This window comes from Protobothrops mucrosquamatus, unplaced genomic scaffold, assembly GCF_001527695.2.
Source record: "Protobothrops mucrosquamatus isolate PMUCROS unplaced genomic scaffold, P.Mucros_1.0 scaffold6, whole genome shotgun sequence".
NCBI lineage: Eukaryota > Metazoa > Chordata > Lepidosauria > Squamata > Viperidae > Protobothrops > Protobothrops mucrosquamatus.
The window spans coordinates 1,766,059-1,783,396 of record NW_015386393.1 but is presented as its reverse complement, the minus strand read 5'-3'; the positions used below and the strand labels follow the sequence as shown (position 1 = coordinate 1,783,396).

General features: G+C 43.7%; 2 protein-coding genes and 1 long non-coding RNA gene across 3 annotated transcripts in view; 2 read left to right on the top strand and 1 right to left on the bottom strand.

Annotated features, from left to right (window-relative positions):
• Positions 1-7,380, top strand: part of CPAMD8 (C3 and PZP like alpha-2-macroglobulin domain containing 8) — a gene marked incomplete at its 3' end in the record, with an annotated part of 58,104 nt that extends 50,724 nt beyond the window's left edge. The window contains exons 33-41 of the mRNA XM_015809918.1: positions 74-229; positions 320-382; positions 955-1,193; positions 2,827-2,914; positions 5,409-5,483; positions 6,046-6,151; positions 6,239-6,349; positions 7,026-7,238; positions 7,358-7,380. Coding sequence (XP_015665404.1) covers positions 74-229; positions 320-382; positions 955-1,193; positions 2,827-2,914; positions 5,409-5,483; positions 6,046-6,151; positions 6,239-6,349; positions 7,026-7,238; positions 7,358-7,380 — 1,074 coding nt within the window. The remainder of the gene's footprint in view (positions 1-73; positions 230-319; positions 383-954; positions 1,194-2,826; positions 2,915-5,408; positions 5,484-6,045; positions 6,152-6,238; positions 6,350-7,025; positions 7,239-7,357) is intronic.
• Positions 7,381-7,417: 37 nt separating this feature from the next.
• Positions 7,418-10,868, top strand: LOC107282272. Its single transcript, XR_001548774.1, has 3 exons — positions 7,418-7,435; positions 10,242-10,408; positions 10,520-10,868. It is a non-coding gene; the product is annotated as an uncharacterized LOC107282272 (long non-coding RNA).
• A 1,178-nt stretch (positions 10,869-12,046) lies between these two features.
• F2RL3 (F2R like thrombin or trypsin receptor 3) lies at positions 12,047-15,692 on the bottom strand. The gene is made up of 2 exons (XM_015810044.2): positions 15,565-15,692; positions 12,047-13,449 (listed from the first exon to the last, which is right to left on the bottom strand). Exons 1-2 carry the CDS (start codon positions 15,659-15,661, stop codon positions 12,371-12,373), a joined length of 1,176 nt encoding a protein of 391 aa, XP_015665530.2. The 5' UTR covers positions 15,662-15,692; the 3' UTR covers positions 12,047-12,370.
• Between the last annotated feature and the right edge of the window lie 1,646 nt (positions 15,693-17,338).

Here is a 17,338-nt window from a genome sequence, read left to right as displayed (position 1 = left end):
GCTGCATGTGACACTGATTTGGGATAGCTTCTTAGCTTTTTTTTTCTCTCTCTTCCATTCTTCTGAATGGCAGGATACTTGTGTGGCCCTGCAAGCTCTGGCTGAATATGCTATCCTGTCCTACATTGGGGGTGTCAACCTCACCATTTCACTGGCCTCTACCAACCTGGACTACCAAGAGACCTTTGAGTTAAACAAAGCCAACAAAAAGCTCCTTCAGACTGCTGTGGTAAAAGGACCTCACCCTTTTTTTGTTTCATTTCCAGAATCCACTACGTATGCTTGTTTACATTCAAATTAAACCCAATTTTCTCTACAGATCCCCTCCATTCCCACAGGGTTATTTGTGAGTGCCAAGGGGGAAGGCTGCTGCCTCCTGCAGGTGAGAAACCTTAGATGCTTGTCCCATTCCTAAACAATCAATCCATTTTCTTCTTTCTTTCTTTCTTTCTTTCTTTCTTTCTTTCTTTCTTTCTTTCTTTCTTTCTTTCTTTCTTTCCTTCCTTCCTTCCTTCCTTCCTTCCTTCCTTCTTTTTCTTTCTTTCTTTCTTTCTTTCTTTCTTTCCTTCCTTCCTTCTTTTTCTTTCCTTCCTTCCTTCCTTCCTTCCTTCCTTCCTTCCTTCCTTCTCTTTCCTTCCTTCCTTCCTTCCTTCCTTCCTTCCCTTTCTTTCTTTCTTTCTTTCTTTCTTTCTTTCTTTCTTTCTTTCTTTCTTTCTTTCTTTCTTTCTTTCTTTTTCTTAACTGCCCATCTTCCTTTGGGGAGGGGTTCAGGGAGGGGTTCAATATAATCAGTAAAATTAAGCATTAAAATCAGAATAATTTAGGATGAAAAGTTTTTAAATTATAAAAACAGCATTCGAAACATGTAATAATACAATAAAACATTTATACTTTCCGACTGCCTGTTTCTCATGGGAAGATGCAGACGCAGTGCTTTCTTCTTATATTGGCCAGATTGATGTCTCCTACAATATCCCTGATCCCGTGGCTAAGCCAGCTTTCCAGCTTCTGGTGAATTTACAAGAGCCCAAGCTGAAGAGGCACCGTCGAGCCCCACGCCTACCTAAGCTGGTCTCTGCAGAGGAAAATCGTTCAGGGGCCCCACGTCGGGACCGGGTTCTGGGTGATGACGACGATCCTGCCTCCGATCAGGACCATCAGGAATATAAAGTGATGGTGGAGGTTTGCATGAGGTGAGATTCACCAAATCAGTAGTCCTATACCAGGGGTAGGCAACCTTGGCTCTTTTATGACTCATGGACTTCAACTCCCAGAATTCCTGAGCCAGCCATGCTGGCTCAGGAATTCTGGGAGTTGAAGTCCACGAGTCATAAAAGAGCCAAGGTTGCCTACCCGTGTCCTATACCAATGGCCCCCACTAATGGCCCCAAGACCCAGCCTCACAAGGGAGCGGAACAATTGTTACGTTCTTCTTTTGAGACCAAAGAAGTCAAATGAGAAGAAAGGATCCAGCTGGCTTTTCTTACCACCACCACCAACATCACCACCACCTCCTGCTTTCATTCTCATTTCTTTGTGCCTAGAGTGCAAGCTGCCTGAGAGGCTAAAACCCGAGGCGATCAGAAAACAGGATATTATTATCTTGTTTTGTATATGTTCCTACCGGTAGTACAGTCTTTAAAGAGAACAACTTGTGTTCATAGAACATACTTTACTTAGCTAGTAAATTATAGCCATTTTCTGGATTTGCACAACACATAAAACCATAAACCCGTTAGATGGGTTGGGTTTGGACACAATATCAGGCCAGAACTCAACCAACTCAAGGGTAAACTAACAAACTTAGCATGTATCATGAATACAGTTACTAGATCTGGCCTGCTTCAACGTATTATCTGTATTGAGTGGCTTTGAAGGGGGACTCCTGAAAAATTTCAGCAAAGGAAGGAGTAGGGAAGGTAGGTTACCTCTTCCATCCTTCTAAGAGGGGGGATGTTCCTGTTCACTGATCCGCCTCCAGTGAGATCAACCTCATGCTTGCTGGCTTCCTTTGTCCTTCAAAGAATATAAATGTTTGTGAACTGGACCATCCATCCTCTTTTTCCATTAATGTTGCTAATAGTTTTAAGGAAATTTGGGAAGCAGCCTTTTGGCCCCATTCCCTCAGTTCTGGCTGTGGGTATTTGAGCCCCTTCTTGCTGGAAATCTTTCATCTCCAGTCTGGGATTCTTCTATACTTATAGCTCCTACCTGAAAAAAAAGCAGGTGGCAGCTCTGTCTGGGAAAGCCTTCATACAGGTGCATCTTGTGCACCAGTTACATTCATTCCTGGACCAGGGGATCCTTCTTTCATTCACACATGCCTTGGTCACTTCATGAAAGGATTCTTGTAATGTGCCCTGCATGAAGTATCTTGAAAACCATTCAGAAGCTACAGCTGGTCCAGAATACAGCAGCATGAGCAGTCATGGGCAGTCTGTTCCATACCATCAACCCTGCTCTGTGAGTTGCACTGGTTACCAGTTGGTTTCTGAATGCAATTCAAGGTGCTGGTGGCCCCCTTTAAAACCTTGCATGCCATAGGGCCTACTTATTGAGATATAGTCAGTATCCCATGGTTGCTCCCCATCTGGTAAGATCTGACCGAGTTGGCTTCCTCCTGGTCTTCTCAAATAATGTCATCTACCAGACTTTTGCTGTTGCAGCACTTGTCCTCTGGATTAGCATCTCCCCAGAGATACACTGTACATGACCCCTCTCCCCTGCCATCCAAATAGTGAGAAGGACTAATGTGTTAATTATTTGTTAATAATTTGTTAATTATTTCTTTGTTCCTTCTCCTTCTGGTTTGTTGTCCTGAGAAAGGTGGCTTCACTCTGGCTCCTCCAACATGGCAGTCCTGGAGGTACCTTTGTTCTCAGGTTTTCGAGCTGACATTGAAAGCCTAGAAAAGGTGAGTCTCTTGTCCCTTTCCACCAATTTTCCATTTTTGTCTTTTAAAGGCTATGGATGTCCCATGCTGTCATGCCTTTTTAGAGTTCTGTATGATGCTAAAGAATAGATTTGATTAGACTTGAGTTCCTTCTGGTATGAAGGATTTGGGTTCCACTTTAACAAAAGCAAAGGTGGAAAGGATGTTGATAAACACAAAATGGGAAGGCAGATGAAGTCAGACAGAAGGATCTTTTCCCGTCAGTGGAATTATATAAGAGGTGCCCAATCTGAGGTTCCAATGTTGTATGGCGTAATACTGGAGAGCTTCATAAATTATTAAGTTTTAATGGGACAGAAAAGACAAACATAATTGGAGGATTATGGTTTTCTACTAGTTAGAGTGCATTTTAATTAAATATAAATGAGTTGAAATCAGATTTTGTTTTTGTTTTGTCCTGGTCACACCTACTACCTTCTGGGGTACAGCATCCAATATGTCATAGTAGGCAATGTGATCCACAGCCCAGAAAAACTTGAACATCACTAGATAGGAGCCTCAGATAAATTCATTGGATGATTTGCTCCCTTCTCTTTTATCCAATAAAACGATTAGAATAAAATGTTCTGGATGGCCACAGACCACTGGTGGCTTGATGGATGAAACCTGGTCTTCCTGTGTATGCAAACACTTACTCTAATCTTACTGGCTCTTATCATTCTTGCAACATGTTTTTTTCATTCTTTTTTTTTAATAAAAATGTTCTCATTTCACTTGATTCAAAATATATATAACCATTTCAAAAATGTGCAGTTCTTAGTTTGCCAGCTTGCTTGCTATGCTTGCTATGTCCAGTTTCAATCTGATGAGTGGGGATGCACCCAATGTTTTTATATTTCAGAAATATGACTATTTGGTAGAAGCCTTGGGCTCAATTAACATATTTGGCAAAGGAAATCCATGTATAAATTGTTTATACATCTCCTACATTGGACTCTCTAAGGCTACTGCTCAGATTGTTTTGATTTTAAATCCTTCAAAGCAATATCCTACTGCACAGTTTACCTTAGTCAAATAAGGTGGATAATACAGTACAGCTGGGGCAAAATACCTGTAATTCTTGGGATGTATGTGATCTTTAGATGAATTTTGTCCAGCCTTTGGCTAAACTTCAAACTTTCATCTAAGGGACATTTCATACCTTTGCTGAAAGCTTTCTGTCCCTTCTGGACAGGCAACTTGGAGATGGGAGAGATAGAGAGACAAGAGGGGAAAAAGAGTAAAATAGGATATTTCAAAGACAGAGGGGTAAAGTTGCCAACATTTTGCTGGGCCCCTACTTCCTGCTTTCTCCCTTGTGGCATCCAATAAATTATTCCTGAGGAAATGTAACCCCTCATGAAGAAAGCAAGATGTGAAGTCTATCCAGAAAAGAGTGTGTCTAACTGGGGTGTCCATAGGGAAGGGATAAAAAGAAAACCTGAAAATGGCAGCAACAATCATCTACTCCAGTGTTTCTCAACCTTGACCATTTTAAGGCATGTGGACTTCAACTCCCAGAATTCCACAGCCAGCAATGCTGGCTGTGTAATTCTGGGAGTTGAAGTCCACATGCCTTAAAATGGTCAAGGTTGAGAAACACTGATCTACTCAAAGGCTTTTTAGGTGCAAAGCAGAGCTTGTAGCTACCATTTTGACTTTCCTTTTTTTATATATAAATATTTTATTGAGTTTTATAAGGGTAATAAAGGAATAGGGTCAAAAAGGATAAGACAAAGGGAAACATACAAAAAGGTTAGACCCAGGAAAAGGGACAACACAAAAGTGGGATTAATCCCACAAAATAACATCACTTCAGCAAGTCTACCAGTCCAGGTATACATATTAAATCTTAATAATTACTCTATTATTAAACAACTTTCAGTATAATCATGTAAATAACAAATTAATCAATAAATCTCATTCATTTCACTACTTAACAATGCTTAATACTAATTAATTATAATAACTTTAAAATAATAATATATTACATATTAATTATAATTTACCATATTGTTTAAAATCACAAGTATGGAAAGAGGAAGAAGAAGAAGAGAAAAAAGAACAAGTTCATACAAAAAATCATGGGATATAAATACAAATTATCAATTATCTCTTTAAATTTCATAACCTTTTCTCATTCTATCGTGTTTCTAACCAATAATAAAATTTTCCCCATGTTTCAAAGTAAATTGTGTCTTCTTTCCCTTTCATTTCTAAAGTTAATCTATCCATTTCTGCACATTCAAGTATTTTTGTTATTATAGTCCGATCAGATGGTAAGTTTTCATTTTTTCCAAAATTTCGCAAATATTATTCTTGCGGCTGCCAACACATGTAATATTAAATACTCATTTTGACTTTCCTGAGCTGCCTGCGGACACCCTGATGTTTCCTGTCCTTTAGAGAAATGAGGAAGATTCAAACGAACATTCTGAATGAAAATGTTAAGCCAAGTCTTGCACTTTCTTTCCAGCTACTCACAAACAAACAGATTGGTCTGAAGAGGTATGAGGTGGATGGCAGGAAGGTCCTTTTCTATTTTGATGAGGTAAGACTCCATTTATCACAGTTCTCACGAAACGGGCTGTAGTTGGTCCTTTCCTGCTCATCTGAAGCAAGCATTAAACTACAGATCTCTCCTTTACCCATATGAATGGAAAAACGAAAAGGCTGACAATCCTTTTTCCTAAGAGCTGAGATGTTATGATTCTTGATCCCGTCTTTTCCTGTCCCTTCCCTTGGCTTCAGCTTAGTGTATGAAGACCCAAGGAGTGTTAGAATGATAGAACTGGCTGTCCAGGATATACCAGATTTAGTCCCCGGTGACCCTTTGCTTATTGATAACTTAAAGAACCCCTTATCCATCTCATGAAAAATACTTGAACAATGGCTTATCCCTGACTCCAAACAAGGAGCCCGTTTGCTCACAAAATCTAAAGTACCTCCTTACAATTCACCCTTCAGCTCCCTTTCTGAATTAGAAACGTTCTTAAGATCAATAGTCCCTTCTATTGCTTTCCCTTAAATGGTGCTGTTGTTGGGGGGGGGATGGGAGGGAGCTTCCCAACCCTCTTGACTCAAGACCTCACAGAGTTAAATCGCACCTGCAGATTCCAAGCCAGTGTATGACCTGTGTCAAGTTTATGGCCTTCCGTGAATACATTGTGGGGAAGACGGCTCCCTTGCCCATCAAGGTGTACGACTACTATGAGCCAGGTGGGTATGTGCCTACACAGCCACGTCTTGAGCCCGGGTAGCCAAGCCTCCTGTGACAACCTGCCTTTCCTCCATCCTGCTCCGCAGCTTTTGAAGCCACCCGTTTCTACAATGTCAGCGAATCCAGTCCTCTGTCCCGTGAGCTCTGTGACGGTCCCATGTGCAACGAGGTGGAGAGCATGGCCAGCCACTGGGGTGGTGAGTCCTGCGGCTAATGAGAAAGAGGATGGCTACACGTCATTCGTTTCCCTTCTCTATGCCATCCTTCTTTCTTTGCTCCTACAACACCAAGATGAGTTTGGGTGGCTTCATCCCACACCAGTCTGGGAAGCCGTCCCCAAGAGTGTGAAGCAGCTTTTAAGGCAGCAAATACAGGTAGTCCTCAACTTACGACCAAAAGTGAGCCCAAAGGGTTCATGTTGCTAGGTGAGAAATTTGTGAAGTGAGTTTTGCCTCGTTTTACGACTTTCCTTGCCCCATTTGTTAAGTGAATCGCTGCAGTTGTTAAATTAGAAACACGGTTGTTAAGTAAATCTGGCTTCTCCATTGATTTTGCTTGTCAGAAGGTTGCAAAAGGGGATCCCAGGACACTGCAACTGTCCCAAATGTGAGTCACTGGTCAAGCATCCAAACGCAAATCAGGTGACCATGGGGATGCTGCGTAAGTGTGGGAAAATGTCATAAGTCACTTTTTTCAATGCCGTTGTAACTTCGAGTAGTCACTAAAGCAAATTGTCGTAAGTCGAGGGCTACCTGTAATTATCTGCGGGAGCTCATGATACTTATTCTGCCTCTTACACAGGAAACAATACAAGCCGCCGAGAGTTTTGCAGTCCCTCAGCGCACCTCTAACCATTCCTGGCTATTTCTGCAGGTTTTGTACATACTGGTCCTTGCAACAGCGTCTCTGGTTGCTTAGAGGATGGCTATTTTGAGCAGTGCATGTGTTCACGTGACTGTGGCTACGATGGGGAGCTGGTGTGTGGCTCAGATGGTTTTATCTATCAGAACCACTGTCAAATGGAGGTGGCTGCCTGCAGAAACAGCACCCAGATCGAACAGGTCCTCATGACACAATGTGTGGTGGGTAAGTTTTGCATGGCCACAGAATCTGGGGAAGAATGTGGAGGAAACAATGGTCCTCCTGCAGGAGCTCCCCAAGAGGCATTGCTACACTGCAGCCATCATTTTGCTCCTTTTCTGCAGCTAAGAACCCTCCAGAAGAGAAAGAAAAACATTTTCACAGCCTCACATTTCCTGACAGGAAACAGCAGACGCCATCAGGTGAAGATTAGCACCATGCATTACTCTTTCTGCAATGGAGCTCTAGCTATGACTTTTTTTTGCAATTGTTCCATCCTTTCCTGATTTTATGTGGTTAGCAAGCACTTCACAGGGGGGAGGGATTGCTCCAGAGTCTCCTTTCTCTGGGCCTTACTTCAAAAGTGAATTAAAAGTCTGCAGGAAACTGTAGTGGCATGAATATTTTTGGCACGGTTGCTCTTCCCTCTCCTGACTGTATTGCATAATTTCCAAGCTTAAGCAGAATGGTGTTACGTTGTTGATGAATTTAGAGCATATGATAGTGGGGGGAATGGGAATATCTGTCAGTCATGGCACTAATGCAGGAATCAGATACATCTAGTTCCAGTACATGCAGTACAATGCAGTGAGACATATGCAGATCTCTACACTGGGGAAACAAAACAACCACTTCATAAAAGCATGGCACAACATAGGAGAACAAGCCCATCAGGACAAGATTCAGCAGCCCACCTGCATTTAAAAGACAAAGGCCACTCTTTTGAAGACAGCAAAGTCCACCTTTTGGACAGAGAGGACTGCTGGTTTGAAAGAGGGGTCAAAGAGGCCATCTATGTCAAAATTGAAGAACCCAATCTCAGTAGAAGGGAAGGGATACGACATCCTCTAGCTCCAGTCTACAGCAGTCTTCAGCAATTCCAAGAAAGCTCCACAGCCATTTGCACCACTCAGGTGACCTTGAAGACACAGATAAATCTCCAGGTGGCCTCAACCACTCTCTTAAAAGAATGCAAATGTCCAGCTATCTGCAAGGAATATAAATCCTTCCATTCCCCACCATCCAGTCAGAGCTGAAGAAGCTTCTTGTATGAGAAGCGAAATGTCTTAAAAAAAACAAACAAGAAAGTCCACTTGCCTCTTAAAAAGCACCTTTGGGACAACCATGACTGAGAATCTCTATAGACACTCTGGCAACCTCTTGGCTCTGTTATATTGTCCCTGATTTAGGTCCCCCTACTTTACTGAGCAGCTCCCAACTGCCCTGAAACATCTGCCAGACAGCTGAGCGATAGGATGGAGTTGCTACCTAGTAGTGGAAGAGTTTCTCCTGCTTTTTGCAAACCCCCATCTCCATGTTAGATGTCTTGTAAGTTTGGAGGAGATACCACGTTTTGATAGATAGCTAAACGGAGGGCTCTAGCCATCCACAAAACATCTCCCAGTCACACAGTGATGTGTTGGGTGGATGGTTTGTGCCAATTAGAGAGGCCCAGATAGCTTTACCCAAACAGCATATCATGCCTATACTTCTAAAATCTGGACGCCACTTCCGATAACAAGCTTGGCAACATACGGCTTGGCAGTGGGCATAGCAGGTATATAGTCTTCTGCAGCTCAAGGGTAGTGGACAGCAACTTAACCGATCAGTGGGGAAAGATCTGCATACATCTTCTCTTTATAGACTCCATCTTGTCATCACATAAGTTGAAAGAAAAGTAAACATCATGAACAAAAATAAATTGTTGACAGCAATTCGTGGGGGAAAGCTCAAGAAAACCCTTTTATCAATAGAAGAAAATATTTATAGCTCAGGATTGAAATGAGAGGTCCTTGGTGCTCTCTGAGCTTGGTTGTTTTCTTGCAGATGTTTCATTACCAAACCGGGTAATATTATTGGCCAGCACTGATCATGTTACCTAGTTTGGTAATGAAACATTTGCAAGAATACCGCCAAGCTCAGAGAGCAGCACAGACCCCACAAACCCTTTTATTTAGGATTTCTCTTTTTATGTTGATCCCATATTATACAGGATTTCTTTTTCTATTTTGACAAAAACTGCCAACTTGTGGGTTCCTTCGTGTTAGTGTTTCGGAGGAATAAAAGCTATGATGCTTTTTCAAGTCCTGGCAAGATTATATGTCAAATACTTTTTATAATATTATACCTGATGTTGTATCCAGTCTTTAGGTAACCAAGGATGATAAAAGCAACATTCTGGGGGGCAAATAGGGGCCATGTCCACATTATTCTGAAACCCACAATAGATGCTTCTCTGATCCTTTCCACAATTGGCCCCTAGGCTGCCTCAGTGTTGGGGGTGGCAAAGCAGAACAGATTTTACCCACCTGGAAGCTATCACTACAGATAGTCCTCGGCTTACAACAGTTTGTTTAGTGACCGTTCAAAGTTACAACGGCGCTGGAAAAAAGCGATTTACGCCCATTTTTCACATTTATGACCGTTGCAGCATCCCCATGGTCATGCGATTAAAATTCAGGCACTTGGCAACTGGTTCATATTTATGACCATTGCCGTGTCCCAGGCTCACGGGATCCCTTTGGGAGACCTTTCTGACAAGAAAAGTCAGTGGGGGAGCCAGATTCACTTAATGACCATGTGACTAACTGAACAGCTGCGGGGATTCAATCAACAACTGTGTCAAGAAAGGTCATAAAATGAGGCAAAACTCACTTAACAACTGTGGTCGTAAGTCGAGGACTACCTATACATGGTGTTGGAACAAGGTGGGAGGCCTTACTTTAACACCAATTTGGACAGGGATGCTGAGCCGACCTTATTCTTGGGCTGAGGCAAGACGAAATCAGCCTCCAGAGTCAAGGAGCAAAGGCTCCGTGATCAAGAAAGGTTTGTGTTGTAATACGCAAGTGAGAAAAGTCCCCCCCCGTCTTCAGTTTCCGGTGGTTTAGGGGTGTCTCTTAATGATACAAAGAAATTGAGGACTGACTAGAATTAGAACCTTCCCCCCCCAAGCTTAATCTAATGTCCCCCCCATTTTCTTGAACCTCCTTTTAATGTACCTCACAGATGAAAGTCCCACCCTTCAGTTGGACTTCTCCTACTACTCCTATGAGTACGAGGCAGACCCCTACACTTCTGAAGGAGACGCTTTTGAACTGACAACGGCAAGTGGCACAGAGGCCCAAGATAACGGCAGATACCAGGGAGCTGCTGTGATCCCCCGGAAGTGAATGGTGAGAGGTTCAGTGTGGCCTTGGGGTACGAGGCTTGGTAATTCTCTCTGCTCCCTCTCCACCTCACCATGTTCTCTCTTCCCTGCTTTCCTGTTTCCTGTTTCTCCGTAGAAAGCTCGCTCCTTTCAGCCTTAACAGAACCAACTCCACAAGGGATCCAGGCCATTTTATTGTTCTGTGTCTTGCTGCCAAAGGAAGATGGAACTTTGTCTTGCCCTTCCCATGGCTCTCACAGCAGCCTCCTTGCCACTTTCCCACTTGTGTTGCACAAGCTATGTAGGGCAAGCTGGAATCCAGGCCCTCTTTCAGAGTTGCTCGTCCATCGTACAAGTTGCCTTCTAGTTGTGAGTGGAGAAAGGATGGCACCGTTGATTTCCATGACCCAGGCAACTCCATCGCAACCAAAGCACAAGAGCTCCAGGTCATTTGTTTTGTGCCTCATATTACTGCACCCCTTTGTCTCTCTCTCTGTCTCTCTCTCTCTCACACACACACACACACACTTAGCCCGGAGGGTGGAAGAAGGGCTTGGACAGAACAAGTTTCGTCTGTTCAAGGGTTGGTGCTGGTGGGGTAGAAGTTGACTTCCCAGTCTCACCTTATCTTCCCCCTCCAGATTATCCTTCCTCCATTGTTGTGCAAAGATAAGCATGTGTGTGTCCACCTCATATTTTCCAGAGCACTGGAGCTGGTCCACTTCTACCTTCTTCCCCCTCTAAGCTTCTAAACCATGGACGGTAAACACGTAGCATTCTAGATATTGCTAATTACAAACCCTGGACTCCCAGCCAACTTGGCTACAACTGACAAACTCTTAGGATTTGTAGTTTGCAAACATCTGGGGCTACAGCTTCCCCTCCTGTTTTACGTCATCCGTGAGTGGTGGCAAAATAAGCTATTTATAAATTTTGATGGGAAGTCAGAGAATATTTCCTAAGGGGATTGAAGTTTGAGAACTACTACTACCCAGCCTTGGTTCTTCTGCAATGCAGATATGCCAGCCTTGATGAACCGTATGCAAAAAAATATATGCTGTACCCAATATTTATTGTAAAACAAAACATTTTTATTTACCCCAAATTATCATCCAAGGGAACCAGGTTGACATGGTGACCCCAATCTTGACATATTTTTATCTCTGCTCATTGGGCTCATCTGATCTTGCCCACTATACGTCTAGGCCAGGGGTAGGCAACCTTGGCTCTTTTATGACTCGGGGACTTCAACTCCCAGAATTCCTGAGCCAGCCATGCTGGCTCAGGAATTCTGGGAGTTGAAGTCCAGGAGTCATAAAAGAGCCAAGGTTGCCTACCCCTGGTCTAGGCAGAGACCTGCTTGTTCATTCCAGGTGCTCAGTAGACCAGCCTGCTCCCCACTTGCTTAGGCACTGCAGGGGTACAGTTTGCTTTTATGGTTCAGCACAATCCTTTAGTGAATTGGAGCATTCGGGGGTTGGGTGGGATGGGAGAAGAAGTTTGATTTAGATATTGATAAAATATTTTATTAAAAATTGATTTTTAAAACAGTTGTGGCTCCTTTTGGTTTCTTCCTGAGGTGATAATTTGCGAGTAGGGGTCTGAGGCAGATCCAGAAACAGAAAGGATGAGATTAATGAAGACTCAATCAGCAACAAACTTATTTTTGGAAGTTTTCTTGGTATCCATTTATTAGAGACGTCCTCAGACTTTCCCACAGCCATACAGTTAAGCCACAAAATAAGGGGAAGAACTATCTGCTACGCAAGACTTTATAATTAATGAGTAATATAATTAGGCTTCTTGGAAGTTGGAATGGAGCTGAGATTGGGCAGGTTTTATCCAGCTATATTGTTTTAAGAACTCCAAGAAACTGACCGTTAGCTGCTTCCTAAAAAAAAAAAATCTTGGTAAGACCATGAAAAACTCCAGCCAGCCCCTTTTCTGTTTTCCTTTCCTTCCCAGTACAGCGAAGAGAGTCTCTCCTTCACCCCAGAGACTGGGAGGGATGGAAGTTTTTTGAGGGCAGCGTTTCTTTTAAGGTCTTCCCAGACACTGCAGAATCCTTCCGGTGGCCAAAGAGTCTCCTCCTCACATTTGACCTGAATTCTTCCGAGACATAATAGTAAATGAAGGGGTCGACGCAGCTATTGCAGGTGCTCAAGGCTAGGCTGGCCATGTAGGCCACGTAGACCGTCCCATCACTCTCGCAGGAGTCAGAGTAGTGGAGGAGCAACAGGATATGGCTTGGGCTATAAAAGGTCACGACTGAGATAAGCATGATGGCTGTCAACTTGGCAGCCAAAGCATACTTTTCACCGCTGCCCAACAAGACCCGGAGTGTAACCCCACAGCTGAACACCATGATGAGGAGAGGAGTCAGGAAGCCACAGGCAACGAGGATAATGAAGTAATAGTAGTAATATTCAACTTCCTCCTTCCATGGCAGGGCATCGTGACATAGAGTCTGCTTGGTCCTATAGAGAGGGAAGGACTGGCGGAAGAGAGTCAGAGGCAGGGTGAAGAGGACAGCCACCACCCAAACTACAGCACAGGTGCCGATGGCGAAGGCAGAGCTGCGGAAGGAGCGGGCGAAGAACGGGTGGGCTACAGCAAGGTAGCGGTCCATGCTGATGCAGGCAAGCAAAATAATGGAGCAGTACATGTTGCCGTAGAAGGCTGTAGTGGTAAAGCGGCACATAGCCTCTCCAAAGGGCCAGTGGTTGCCCAGGAAGTAGTAAGAGATCTTCAGAGGAAGCAGCAGGCATAATAAGAGATCAGCAGTTGCTAAATTTATCAGGAATATAGTGGAGGGCAGTTTCTCCACCCGTGTGGCGAGCACCCAGAGGGCCAGAGCATTGGCAGGGAGTCCAATGAGGAAGATAAGGGTGTAAAAAGATGGGAGGACGACGACGGTGAGCGTGCCAGCAAGCAAACCACGCGAATCTTTCGAGATACGCAGGAAAGTACTGTTGTTTTCAGTGACCATCTGCGCTGGGATGGTGCGAGGGCACAGGCCCCTGTATTGCACGGGTTGATTCTCATCGGTTCCATTGGAGCTATAGTCTAACGATAGAAGGAATCTAGTCAGTGATTCTAATTATAAGTCCCCAGTCCACCTCCAGCTTTCATCTAGTTTTAAAAAGCAAGCACCTCCCTTCTTCCCCCCTCTATTTTGGGGCTGTGTGAACCTGTTTCAGTTTTTGATTCCTGAGACTGCCTAGACTGCAGTTTTCTTGGCAAGAGCTTCAGAATTGGTTTGCCCGTGCCTGCTTCCTAGGGCTCAGACAGCAGATCACTGAGTTAATTTCCTGGTTTCTAGTCTCGTGCCTTAACCACTACACCAAACTGTCTGTCTCCTCTCCTTTGAATCACAGAATTGATTGGAAGGATCTTGCAATTAAAGCATTCCTGAGAGCATTCTAGATTCTGCTTAAAACTACTCTATGAAGTATGAGGTGTTCAGATTGCTACTGTCCACTTGTTTATACTACTAGGATGTTTCTCGTACTATTCAGCTGACATTTGCTTCTTTGGCAGCCTTTCAAATGTTCGAAGATTGTTATCGTATTGCTTTAATTTGTTTTTCAGACCTAAAAATATGCAGCTTTTTAAACACTTTTTTCCTGAGGATTCTTTTCCATCCTGACTAACGTGCCAGTCACATTCTAGATAGTCTTTAAAATGTGGCATTATTCCAAGTGCCTTTGTTAAACAATCCTATCACATTGCTGGCTCATACTAATAAATTTTTAATAAATTTAAGAAATCTTAATTCTTTTCACATCACCTTTCCAAAACTAGGAATAGTTTCTCCATCTTATCTCTATTCTTTTTGATTCCAAAGACTTCCTATTTATTTATGTCTGTTTCTATCCTGCTAATTTTGACTGCAGATTATCACCCTTTGTTTTTCTACAGCATTTGGCTCCCCATCCTAGCTTCATGAAATTTGCAGAAGTAATTTATAATAATGTTGAACTCCATAGAGCTAACAGTGTCTTGATGCTCTCTATGCAAGTTCTTCCCCATTGGACCCATGAAAGCAACAGGAAATGGCTGCTCAAGCAGCTGTGTATATTTTATTAACCAACTGTGTTTTGTATATCAGAGCTAGAGAAGAAGCTTGCAAATAATGAGGCAAGAATTTTCCTCTCCTAAACCTTTCTTTGAATTGTGGTGGCTCTTGACTGCAATAATTGTGACAATTTCTTTTCTTTCTAAGGGACACGCTTTTTACTTTTTCTCCATCTCCAAGAGATGTGGAAGGAATAGCCAATGATGTGATGACATCAACACAGCAAGCAGGATACCAGTTTGCTTTCACATTTTAGAGAGTTACAGTGCCTTAGCATACATTTTCAGGATGATATTTGAAAAAAAATAGTGTCACAATCCTGGAGGGCTTTGATGGCTGCAAATTTGGAACTGTCTGCCCCACTGTCAAAGAGGCAGGAAATCTCTGCCCCATTCAGTGTTCCTGAGCTGCAAGTAGCTACACTGTTGCAAGATCTACAAGACCTTAGCTCTCCACTTAGGCCAGGGGTAGGCAACCTTGGCTCTTTTATGACTCGTGGACTTCAGCTCCCAGAATTCCTGAGCCAGCCACGCTGAGGGGAAAGGGAGAGTTTCCAAGCTGAGCCATGCTGGCTCAGGAATTCTGGGAGTTGAAGTCCACGAGTCATAAAAGAGCCAAGGTTGCCTATCCCTGACTTAGGCTTTTAATCAAGGGTTTCCAAGCTTTCAGGCCACACAATATGTTAAGTTTTTTTTTTTAAAACATCCTTGGAAGCCCTCATGAGGAAGTAAAGCTCTAAGTGATAGATATGCTTTTTAAAGCGTTTTATGGAATCCTATAGAGATCTCACAGAACTCAAAGGATTCTGGACTTCGAAAAGTCCTCCTATAAACAATGCAATTTCTTAAGAAGGAAAAAAAAAGCCTGGCCATCTATTTTTCACTTGAGGCATCTTAAAGAGAGCTATGGACAGCATCTTTAACCAAACTCCGGAGGGGACCTTAATGGAAATGCTAAAACCCTGAAACAGAGTCAAATCCCCACAACCGCCCCCCCCCTACAACCTCTTGGTTCCTCAGGCCAGTTGGTCCTGCTCCTAGGGTTCTGTCTTGCTCTCCAGGCTCTTGCAAGCTAAATGGGGTTAGGGAGGTTTGACTTCTTACCATCGTAATCAGTAAATCCCGAAGCCGACACCTTCCAGCAGCACACAAGCAGTAGTGGCAAGAAGTATCGCCTCGCTCCAGTGTTGCCCAGTGACATCCTGTGCACTGTCAGCAAGAGTGGTTCACTGTGCTGTGAGGACTCTGGCAACATCCCATTTCCTGCCTTGACAGGCTCTTAGCCTCAGAAAACATCATATTCCTCCCACCCGCCTCTTCTGGGAGTGGCTTGGACGGAGGGGGGGGGGGGAGCTGTTTTTACAGCAAGATATGTCAGAAAGGAAGTACATGTCTCAGTGACATAATCCTGTCCCTGAGAGAGGGGGGGGGGAAGTCCCGAACCAGGATTGGTCTGGTATGTCTCAAGGGGCTGCCCCATAACACAGATGACCCACTGCATCTAACTCATTTAGCCATAAAAGCAAAAAGTGACCATCAGGCCTGGTTGGCAGTCCAGAGAAGCTGTTTGATTTCTCCAGAGATTCTGCTGTTATCCGCAGATACCTTCACTCTATCTCAGTGGTGGCGAACCTATGGCACGGGTGCCAGAGGCGGCACTCAGAGCCCTCTCTGTGGGCACGCGCGCCGTCGCCCCAGTCCTAGACCTTCAGCTGGGTTTTATAAAACCTTTTCACTTTAGGCCTCCACCGCCGTGTACAAAAAAAAAAAAAAAGGTTCAATCAATCAGTCAATTTCAACTTCTCACGGAAAAAAAAAAGATCTTGCAAAGTTGGAATTGATTGATTGAACTTTTTAGTCCTACCCAGTCTGCCATTACCACCGTAGTCACGCCCACCCAATGGGCCACACCCACCTGGCATCCGACGATGCAAAAGTGGGTTTTGGGTTGCAGTTTGGGCACTTGGTCTCTAAAAGGTTCGCCATCACTGCTCTATCTCCTTTCTCATCAAGGCTGAATATGCTTCAGGCTTGTCGGACCTCAAAATAAATATAGAGGACCAGATATGACTTGAGTTTTCCAAACCAAAAACTGAACCTTTGTTGAAAAGTGAGTGGACTTCTTAACCTTTGAAATTAGGCTTCCCACCAACCTGACCTTTTGCCTCCACAGCCTCCCCACTGTTTAGTCAAGGTCACTTAAGATGTCTTTGACGTATACAAACATTCTGGTGGCCTCTGCAATATCCTCTGCTCCTCCTGATAAGGGTCAGGAAATAACGTCATGGTGGGGCGAAGGAGGAGGGCAACACAGGATATTCCTGTTCAGATAGGGCCTGTTTCAGCTCCATCCATCTGCAAATGGCACAGCTACACAAACATGGCTAAGGGGGAGGAGAAGCACGATGTGAGCATGGAACTTCCTGCTTGTGGGATTAGAGCATAGAATAACAAAGCTGGAAGGGACCTTGGAGGTCTTCTAGTCCAACTCCCCACTCAAGCAGGAGACCCCATAGCATTCCAGACAAATGGCTGTCCAGTGTCTTCTTGAAAACCTCCAGTGTTGGAGCCCCCACAACGTCTGGACGCAAGCTGTTTCATTAATTGTTCTGTCAGGAAATTTCTCATTAGTTCTAAGTTGGATCTCTCTTTAATGATCTTCCACCCATTACTTCTTGTCCTGCCCTGAGGACCTCACAAACAGGGAGTCAAATTATTCTCTCCAAAGCATCTGCCCTCAGATGCTTTGGAGAATAAGTTCACTCCCTCTTTGTAACAGTCCCTAAAATACTGGAAGACTTCTAATATATCATCCCTAGTTCTTCTCTGCATTAACAGAGGGATAGAATCAAGATCATGTGAAGTATTAATACCACTC

Bases quoted from the DNA above. Each gene is read 5' to 3' on its own strand.
- F2RL3 (XM_015810044.2), bottom strand. From the start codon at position 15,661: ATGTCACTGGGCAACACTGGAGCGAGGCGATACTTCTTGCCACTACTG. The intron at 13,450-15,564 runs GTAAGAAGTCAA...TTCTATCGTTAG, and splicing joins GGGATTTACTGATTACGATG to ACTATAGCTCCAATGGAACC.